This window comes from Aythya fuligula, chromosome 25 (assembly GCF_009819795.1).
Source record: "Aythya fuligula isolate bAytFul2 chromosome 25, bAytFul2.pri, whole genome shotgun sequence".
Lineage (NCBI taxonomy): Eukaryota > Metazoa > Chordata > Aves > Anseriformes > Anatidae > Aythya > Aythya fuligula.
The window spans coordinates 192,167-202,342 of record NC_045583.1 but is presented as its reverse complement, the minus strand read 5'-3'; the positions used below and the strand labels follow the sequence as shown (position 1 = coordinate 202,342).

General features: G+C 42.1%; 1 protein-coding gene across 2 annotated transcripts; it reads right to left on the bottom strand.

Moving 5' to 3' along the window:
* Window positions 1–11: 11 nt before the first annotated feature.
* On the bottom strand, window positions 12–4,076 carry SIKE1 (suppressor of IKBKE 1). Of its 2 annotated transcripts, none has more exons than XM_032203292.1 (4): window positions 3,719–4,072; window positions 3,379–3,521; window positions 1,635–1,748; window positions 12–1,274 (listed from the first exon to the last, which is right to left on the bottom strand). In XM_032203292.1, the coding sequence occupies exons 1-4, from the start codon at window positions 4,026–4,028 to the stop codon at window positions 1,185–1,187; spliced, it is 657 nt and encodes a 218-aa protein (XP_032059183.1). In that variant the 5' UTR covers window positions 4,029–4,072; the 3' UTR covers window positions 12–1,184. The 2 variants fall into 2 exon arrangements, with proteins under 2 accessions (XP_032059183.1, XP_032059184.1); XM_032203293.1 differs by having other exon boundaries at window positions 1,232–1,294; window positions 3,719–4,076.
* Window positions 4,077–10,176: the final 6,100 nt, after the last annotated feature.

The following is a 10,176-nucleotide window of genomic DNA, read 5'->3' as shown; positions in this document are numbered from 1 at the left end:
TAAAAAACAAAAAACCACCTTCTGCATCTATCGAAGTTTTCATTTGGAAAAAAAAAGTGGCATAAAACTTTAATATTGGAAATAAGATGTTTACTGTTCTTAAAGGATTCTTTTGATCACCAATAGAACAAAAATATTTATATTAAAATGCCTTTAAAAATATCACAATATTGAAAAAGTCCTGCAACACTGCAACTCTAATTTCACCCAGTATAGCATTTTTGCAATAAATACATAACACATCTGTCACTAGACTTACCTGCGATATAACATTAAAATCTGTCTGTGTGGTTGCTTTTGGTTTATTCTATTTGAGGCAGGCCACAGTTCGCTCTTCCTGAAGTCCAAAGTGGTGTAAGGCCAAACAGCTTTGATGTGAAAATGATGTGTTCTCTGCTGTGTGTACTAGACTGGCTCGACTGCACTGCCTTTGGATCAGAGCTAGCCAGTATTCACATACCTTGGAGCACAGCTAAGGACAGAACAGGTCTACCCACAAAAAAGTGTCACATGCAACATCCTTCAAAAATGCAGAGGTGTGAGGAAGGGTCATTAACTCCAGTCTTCCCCTCTAAATCAAGGCAAAGTATACTCCTTATATGAGTTACTAATTAAAGTGCTCAATTGACTATCTGTTATTCTCTCAATCTGCCTCTAAGCAGTTGTTCAAGAATGTTAATCCGGCCAAATACTGAGTGCTAGCTCTTCAAAGCAAAGCAAAAGCTGTGTGCCTGCTTTGTGCAGGCAAAGCAAAATGCATACCTACTATTTACGATGTAGTTTGCAAAGAATTTCTTATTCCTTCTATCAAATAAAACCACCATAATCTGCGTTATGTTCTCTAGCTACTGACAAAGTAGATTTATGTTCCATCTGCACCACTGGAATTATTAACTAAAGCTCATCAAAAATAACACTCATGAGAAGAAATAAACTATCACAAGGGAGTACACACCATGAATACTTCATTGTTGCAATTAATAAGACAGAGCAGCAGTGCAAGCTTCTGCCATCAAGAGTATGCAATTTGAGACAAATGCAGGGAAAACAGGCCACACACTTTGAAAGATAAAACAATCACAAAAGGAAACACCTGAAAGAACAAATTACAAACCATCCTTCCGTGTTGGTGGTTTCATAGTAGTCTCTGAAGTCAAGATTTGGAGGTAACATTATTTTGTAACCTAAGCTTCAGTGTCAGGCAGATCTTCTCTCCCCACCTCAAAAGATTCTTTGCTGATTGACAATAGTTCACGCAGCTCTTTGTTTTCAAGCTGCAAAATCAATATTTTTGCTGAAATAGAAATGAGCTAATTCACAATTAAAGGTCTATAATCTTTAAGTAGCCCCACTCCACCACCACTAAATAAAACTCATTTTGTAACACACGCGCTAATGCGGTACTGGCAAGAGGGAAACCACATCATTTGAAGCATAGCTTTAACTTCTCTCTTTAAGATGCTTGAAACATCAAGAATTGAAAATAAACAGAACCCATTCCTTATTTCCCAACCCCACCCACCCTTGTCCCAATTTGATTGTGTCAAGGATTTATAACATAAAAAGAAACCCCAGAGCAAATCTAGAGGCTCCAAAACTTTGATATATCCCTTAGCAATTATATTGGTTCTTACCTCCAGCTGAGCCAGCTTCTCCCGAACTTTAAAGAACTGATCATCATCGACTTGTATAGCTTTTCTCATCACTTCTCCCATCTCACATATTCTATCTATCTGACTTTCAATTTCCTGAAAGACATGAAAAATAATACATTCAATACCTTCAGGCAAAAGCAGTAGCAATTTATTCCCTGCAAGTAAGCTAGTTCTTTGTTTTGGACTATTTTCAATTTTAATTCTTTCCTTCCAGGAACCTGCAATCCTTTCTAACCTATACAACATTTCAAGACATGTACCGCATCGTCCACTACTATCAGTCATCAATGAAAGCAGTGCATAGAGTAACATCAGTCAGCAAGACAGAAGGCACCCTTACGTGTCAACATGGAAGTCTGAAGTGTGAGAAAGACAGAGACAACAGATTCAGGTGAATAGAATTAGTGTGCAGCAAGTTTCACATTGTTGCATTAGGAAAGCCTGACTGAATTTTTAAGAACATCTAATATAAAAGCAAGTAAGACTTCAAGACTAAATTAAAAAATGAAGTAAACAGTCTCATCTTAGAAGGAATTAAAAAAAAAGGAAGCCAAGCAAAAGACCAGAGTCTACTGGGATGGTTTTTAACAGAATCAGTCTGGAAATAGTTCTAATCCTTTGGAAGATGCATTTTGTTCAAGGTCAGAAATGCACATTAATGAACAAAGAAAAATTCCAGTGTGTAATACAGTATTAGTTCCTATCCAAGGGACATTCAATTTCAACATATCACATGTAAAGAGGAACTCAAATATGTAAACACAAAAATATCTGATATTTTAATTCACAAGAAGTGAAGATTTTGCTTAGATGTTGAAACAATCTTGGGATATCCCATCGTAGTGTAAGAGATTACTCCAGTCTTTTCATCTTGGTATCACTGTGGCACTACAATGATGCAAAAGCAGTATCTGAGAACAGTGATAGAAGCTTTGCTCAAATAGTAAGTCTTGATGGACAGAGCAATTGGTGTACCTAACCAAGCAATGGAAACAAGACCTACTATACTACTTAACTTCAGAAGACCTAAGCAACACAAAACAGAGAAGAAATTAATTGCCAGATATCACTACAAAGAATTTAACTGAATCCTACTGCAATTAAAAAAAGAAAGAAATCTTAGCTTGCTTATTCTCTAACCACGTAAACATGCATTTAACAAATCCCTAAATTAATAAGCTTTAATCAGATATCTAACGTACTGTATTATTATTTGGCACCTAAATGTACACCAACCCGCAGTTATCAGTAGCCACAACTTGCACCGCTGAAGTCAAGACATGGACAAAGGTACACTTGCACTGAGTAAAAAGCAAGTGGAAGTGATGATTTCTTAAGACCTAAACATGTGGCAGCTAACAGATTTTGGAGGTTCTTCTTCCTTCGTTACAACTACTGAACAATAACAAGAACAACTCTGATGCATGAGCTTCTCTAAAGTGACAACAAAGCCGTTACGGCTTAATGCACGGAATGCGCCATCAAGTGTGCAGACAACGAGCTTCTGAGCGGGCCACAAAAGGCTTACGCTTTTCAGTGTCCTTTGTGACATGTCACAACTTTTATGCCGTGAAAAGAATAGAGAAGAAAATACCAAAGAGACGAGAGTTTCAGAAAATGTATTTCGGAGCAGAGACATTCCACGCAAGGAGAAGGTGGTTTCCTGAAAGCAAGCAAGAAAAATCGAACAAGTTCTTCTTGCCCTCTTCCATCCCCACCTTACCACAGAATTCGCCTGATGAACTTTCAAGACCGGTTCTGCATCTTCGCCTTTTCTGCCTTGCATTATCTGTAACATCTGCTTTCTGTACTTGCTCATGATGAGCTCTAGCGCGTCCTGGTGCTCCTCCAGCGAGATCCACAGCGCTGCGAAACACAGAACACGGCGCGGCGTTGCCACGAGCTGGCGGCGACTCACACGGCGCAGCCGGCCGACGCCCGGGGTCCCCAGCGCCCCCCTCTCCCCCTCCCCCTCCCCCGGCGCCGCGCTCCCGGGGCCCCCCCGCCCGCCCCCCGGGCCCCCCGCCCGCCGCCCCGCCCCCCGTCGCGGCGGGCAGGCTCACCGCGGTTCTCCCGGCGCAGGTCGCGGATCTGCGTGTTCTCCTGGGACAGGAGCGCGTGTGGCCGCAACCGGGCCGCGTCCGCCCGCTCCGCCGGAGCGCCCCGGCCCGGCCGAGTCGCCGCGGGCCCCACCGTCCCGCCGGCCGCGCTCACCTTCTCGGCCGGCGCCGCGCCCGCCTCCCTCATGGCGGCCACGCGCTGGTGCAGCACGGCCGACTGCTCGATCAGCGACTCGGCCGCGGTGTCGTGCTCCTTCAGCCGCTCCAGCAGCGTCCTGGCGTCCGTCAGGATCTTCTCGATGCTGCAGCTCATGGCGCGCGCCGCCGCCAGCCGCGCCCCTCCCCTCAGCCCCGCGGCGGCGGCCCCATGCCCGCCGCCGGCAGCGGCCACGCGCGAGCCCGGCCGCCGCGCGCCGCCCGCGGGCCCCGCCGCCGCCGCCGCCGCTTCCGGGCCCGCCCCGCCCGCCCCGCGCCGCCGAGGCGCAGGCGCGGCCCCGCCCCGCCCCGCCCGGTGTCGCCGCCTGGCGGCCGCTGAGAGCGACGCTCGGGGAAGCGGCGGGGGGGGGAGCGGCGCGCGGCTCGCAGGCGGCCGGGCCTTGTGGGGGGGGGGAGCAGAGAGTGGGAGGGGGAGCGGGGAGCGGGGAGCGGGGCCGGGCGCAGCGGGAGCCGCGTCGGGAGCGGCCGAGGCCTCGCAGCGGCTCAGCGTGCGGAGCCCCGTGGCGGAGCGCTGCGGGCGGGCTCGGGCCCTCGGCCGCGGTGAGCCGAGGCTCGCGACGCTGCGTTCCGGCGGCGGGGGAGCCCGGGTGGGAAACGTCGGGCCGGGGCCTTGTGTGAAACGGAGCAGCTCTGCAGCAGGGCGCCCGGCCCTGACCCGAGGGCGGCCCCGGTTATCTGCCCCAGCGCTCCCTTCAGCGCTGTGTGATAAATTCCGAGCTGAGGTCTGCCGAGCTGTCTCCTTATCTAAGACTCGTGTTTGTCCCTTTTAACAGTAAACATCCTCTACTCGAGTTAAAATAACAAGCTTTGAAATGCTGACTCGGTTCTCGGTTATTTATTTGCTAACTAAAACTACTGTTAGCGACCTGTGATGTCCTTGATGCAAAACGTAACCTTGTGCAGCTTTTTTTTTTTTTTAATTAACTTGTTTAATATTACCAACTTCATTGTCAGTGTTTCCAACAATAATGTTCTAGCGGGACTCCTGCTACCTTGAGTCATCTTTCAAGTGTACATCCTCTTTGAGACAGACCCAAGAGAAGTGTTTACGATGCTTCAGCAAATAAAAGTATCAGTATGATCCCAGAGATAATCAAGCGGAGTGAAGAAGTGCTGAATAAGATAATTGTGTATAAACAACAATTTCGTAGTACTCATACAATTCAGAATAGAACAGAGTAAGCAGATGTGTTGGGACTACTTTATCAGACTGATTAATTAATAATGTACAAGAGATGTATTTTGTAAATTTGGGTGATGTAATGCTGCTTTATAGTAATTACTGCAGAAGTAAATGTCCAGACCATGCTTTATAGTGTGCTTTCCCTTCTAGGACTTCCAGTTTTTCTTCCTATTAAAGACTAGTGAAAAGTTTAGTTGGTATCAGAGTTTCTTTTTCACAATGGGTGATTTGTGAACATTTGGAAAACTTAAACTATTTTCTTTATAATTCTGGTTATGGAACCAATGGGCAAAAGCTGGATCTGGCCTAAGATGGACATGACATCCCTAAGCTGTAGCCAATGCTCATTGCTGGTTCCACTGTCCCTGCAATTACATCCTTAAGTGACCCCACCCATGCAGCTCAGCACCTGCTGTTGCTTTGCTCTGCCTGTTCCAGCTTCATGGCTGCCTTTAAAGCTTCTGCCAGTACATCAACTCAGTGCCTATGTGCAGCCACACAGGAATAGCTGTTACACTTACATGGAATGATATAGATGTACCAGTTGAGTATCTTCCCTGCCTTTCAACATATTCAACATGGCACCAAATATGCAATCTCTAAGGTTCTAATTCTGTTTTACAGGAGGCAGGCCCTCAGCACACTGTTCAGAAATGTAGCACTAGAGATTCCAATTCACATCTACTAGGAAATCAGCTAAAGAAACCTGTCTTATGCTGCATGAATGGTTGTTGCACCTCAGCAGAAGCTGCACCTATATTGTGTGTCTCAATATCTGCTTTTGGCCTCTTCTGTTACTTGCATTTCTACTTGCCTTTGGGCACTGTCTTATGATTTAAAAACTCAGTTTTCCTTGGCTTCAGAGATAACATCCTGGCCTTTCGTGCAGAGTGGAGACAAGCACAGGAGATGAAAGCGTCAGCACTGATGCATCAGACTTACACTTCAGGATTGGTGCAGTCCCTCTGTGGGATTCTGGCTGCTTGGAATAAAATTGAAGAATGGGAAGAAGATGGAGTCTACTACACCACCACCACAGAGCATGTAGTCATGTGTTCTCACTCAAGGATGCGGTTCATTCCCTCTCCAGCAAATCTTTTAACACAGAATCATTTGTTCAGCTTCCAAAGGACGGTAGAATGAGCTAGTGTGGCGCCAGGATGCAGATCAGATCTCAGTAGGACAAAGCTCCTTGATTTAAATGCTGGGAATGCTTGTCACCAGAACTTCTAGTATGTAGCAACAGCGCTTAAACAAATCAACGGATGAGCATTTTCAGAGTAGTGGTGTCTTTTAATTTCTTTGGCTTATCACATCAGTTCTGTATAAACTGAAGAGAATGTATAAATTTGGCCTCTCAAACATTTTAGTGTTTAACTTTAATTCGATTAAACACTTATGTATGTGTACAAAGTGAAAAATGAGGTTACTAGAGGTTAATGCTTTAATGCTTTTAATAACTCTTAACCACATGGCTGTATTTTGTCAAACAGAACATGGATTTGTTCTAGCAGGAAAAGTATATGCTAGATAGGAGATACTAAAACCCTCCAAAACAGCAAAGCTGCTACATAACCAAAAACATTTCTAGGCCATCTTGGAAAAATCATAACTAGTATTTCTGTGATAAAATAGATAACATTTCTGAGTATAGTTCATTAGGAGACTCCTGCTCACAGTAGGAGAATCAAAAAGGGAAAGACTCTAGACAGACAAGAAGCACAGAAAGAGTGATTAAAGGGACTGATATTAGACAGCACAGAATCCTCAACACAACATAATGTCTAAATCTGGGGTGAGTTCAGGCATTGGTCCTGAGGATGTTAAAACAATTTGCACTAGGTAATGCCCTTAAGTTACCCAGAAGCTGGCAATGGAGTAAATGATAGATAGATAAAAATGCACAGAGGAAGTGACCAGTAGGAAAAGGCAACATCTGTGACAGAGATTCAGGGGCATCTAAATGCTGGAAATATATAAATAAAATACATTTTTTTTTTAGGACAATTCTTGAGTTTGGGGTAAAATCATGTTAGTCATGACTGTGACCAGCACGGTTCAACAAATGTTGGCCAAGTCTCTGAAAGCATGAGTCACGTAGTAATGCAGCAGAGACTGGCTTTTCCAAAGCTAAAAGTGATATTCCTCATGTCCTTCTTTGACAAATTTGATGTCTAACTGTCACATAATTCAGCAGTTACAGCTTGCTTAAAAAGCAAAGCAGACTTGTCTCACACTCCAACACTTTCATTGTTTGCTTTTAAACTTTTTGTTTGTTTGTTTGCTTTTGCTTTTTTTAACATATTAATCATCATCTACTGTCACAGCTTCACCAGTATTGCTCTCAACAAAATCTGTAGGACAGCGACTCATAGACCAGGAGGCCAAGTTAATCCTCTTTTTGTACTTCCTAGCTTATACTTCAAGATGGATTACTGTTGTGTAAAGTGGACATTCTGTGGCGAGATATTACTACGAAGCTCGGTCTCGTAGTTCATCTTTATTTTCCTGCTTTGATAAATCTGAAGAGTCACCCATTGCACCACAGTATTTATGTTTATGAGTCTAATATTCTTTTTACTATTAAAACAAATGTCCATCAGATGGAATGCAGCTTGGAAGAAAGGGAAAATAATATCATCGATAAACTGATATAACCACCTATTTTACTCTCTCAGACGCAAGACTCCTCCGCTGACTAATGGATTCCACAATAATTATGTTGTAATGCTGAGTGGCAAGATACTGTCCTTTATGCAAATCAGGTCCAGGACTTGGCTTCTCTTTGCTGACCTACAAAGATTTGCAATGACTTAAGAATCTCAGTGTGTAAAGTTAAATTTGCAAGTGTTCTCTTTGAACTATAAATTCTGAGATCATTGCAGGACACTGTAATTGACTTTTGGTTGTTATATTTATTTTATTTCACATCGTGCCTTACTGAATACTGTTGCACTAAAGTTTTGCATACAAAATATTCGTGAATGTGCTGAATACAAAAAAGGACAAATTCTTACTACTGTAGCTTCTGGACCTGATTTTATCTTGAAATGTGTGATCCCACAATCAGAACTACCACATACAACAGATACATATCCTATTCAAATTAAATCTTTCCCTCTGTTGAGAGCCAGAAGGGTAAGATAACACTGACATCCAAAAGAGGTTAATCATGAGGCTTTGCACTGTTTTACAGCCAGGACTGAGGTTCATTCATGCCATGCAGAAAACTGTAACAGTGCCAGAACCACTGCACATTTCAAATATTAATAAATAATCCAGAACAGAGGGCAAACAGAAAGCTTGCAGGTTTTTCATTAATTTTTCAATAAATTCTAAATGAAAGTAGCTCTTAGAACACTAATACCATTATTGGTATTAGTCTGCCAGTGTATTTTTTACCTCTAAATGATTTTATTTGTAAAGTAAACTCAAACTTTTGTAAATTCAAGTAAAGCTTGAGTTTGAGCATTTTAGTACATAAGCTTTTTGTTCATATTCTTCTTGATATCATTCAGAACAATTTACAAGCAGGTGAGACTTAATCCTATAATGAAAATAATCTACATTTCAACATAATCTTTAACTCACATATAACAACAAATACTGTAATTAGCAATTAGTTTTCCAAAGTATCTCAGTTGTTTAGTATTTGACTCTTGCTTTCATCAGTTAATGATTTACAGTAACGAACTGGAACATCAGTGTTTTGCACTGAAATGGCCAAAATAGTTGTCCAGGCATCATTGCCCTCGTGTGACAGACTTCAGATGTTTTTGTGAGAAGTTAGCCAAAAGCAATAGACAATGCCATCACTTCTGTTTAATTTTTACTGAAAAACAGCAACAAAGTGACCATAATGACTTGTAGTCAGAGTCCCAGTAGCTTTTGAAGGACTGTTATTTTGTTGAGATTTTGCCCTTTGTTTAAGTTTTGTTTGACAAATGCTTAATAAATGAGCAGAAGAGGCGGTTTATGTTTCATTAATGAGGTTGATAGTGGTTAATTACTGAAGTTACGTAAACAATCCAATACCAGATCAAGCTGAATTGGTCAGTTATGTAGAGAAGACCCAGCTGGAGTAGATACAATTTCCTTTAACTATTCAAACACTGAGCAAGTTACAGGGATTGAGAATCTCTAGTCCTGATGAATACAGAATTCTGCATGTCCTGAAAATGAAATCTCTCAACAGGCACTGATGCAAGCAAGATTTCTTTGGATCTGCAGTTTCAGCACTCAAAAAAATCTTAGACCTAACTGCATTAAGGCAGACATTCTGTGTAGATTAGGCTATGCATAAATTCACAGCTTATACTAGTGAAGGAAATGAGACACCAAGAGCAGTGCAACGTAAGGTCTCAGGCCAGACTGATGATGTGTGCACCTTTTACTCCACCTCAGTGGCACTTCTGGATTTCCACTTAGGATAGGAGCTTGTTCAGATAATATTTTCAGTCTGTATCTGTAAGTTACATTTTTTTACTCATCTCTAGTAAAGCATGTTTGAAGTATCCTATTTAAAAGGCATTAGGCACATTACTGATCAGAGACTTAGAAGACATATCAAAAGTGCTTTCTCCTCTTTACAGATCAAAGTAATTCTGAGAGAAAATTCTTAATTTGTGATGTGGCCCAACTTGATTTTTTCAAGTCTCCAGTGATTAAGATTGTACAGGCAACTTATACTGCTTATACTTTTTATATTTTTTATTTCTTGCTGTATTCTTTAAAAGCATGGAAAAAAAAACATTCATTTTTCTCTTCTTTGCAGCAGTTCTTTATGTGGTCAAGTGGGCTCTCAGGTCTTCCATTTTTATGGTCATTACAAGCTTTAAATAGAACTGATCTGTTAAAATAATTTAAAATATATGTACTTAATATGGACTAGTTCTCTGGTACGAATCACTGTATGACTGTGCAAAATAGTTTTATTACCACAGTTACAAAGATGGCATGTGGGTTGAAGTAAATGGCTATGTGCTATTACTTAATGTGGCACTCTAGTTAATTTCTACTCCACCTAAGTTTTAGGTTCTTGTATACATATTTTAGCAACTTA

Coding starts and splice junctions, on each gene's coding strand:
- SIKE1 (XM_032203292.1), bottom strand. CDS start 4,028: ATGAGCTGCAGCATCGAGAAGATCCTGACGGACGCCAGGACGCTGCTG. Junction 1,749..3,378: donor TTCATCAGGCGAATTCTGTG/GTAAGGTGGGGA, acceptor CATGTCTTTCAG/GAAATTGAAAGTCAGATAGA. Junction 1,275..1,634: donor AGAAGCTGGCTCAGCTGGAG/GTAAGAACCAAT, acceptor TTGATTTTGCAG/CTTGAAAACAAAGAGCTGCG.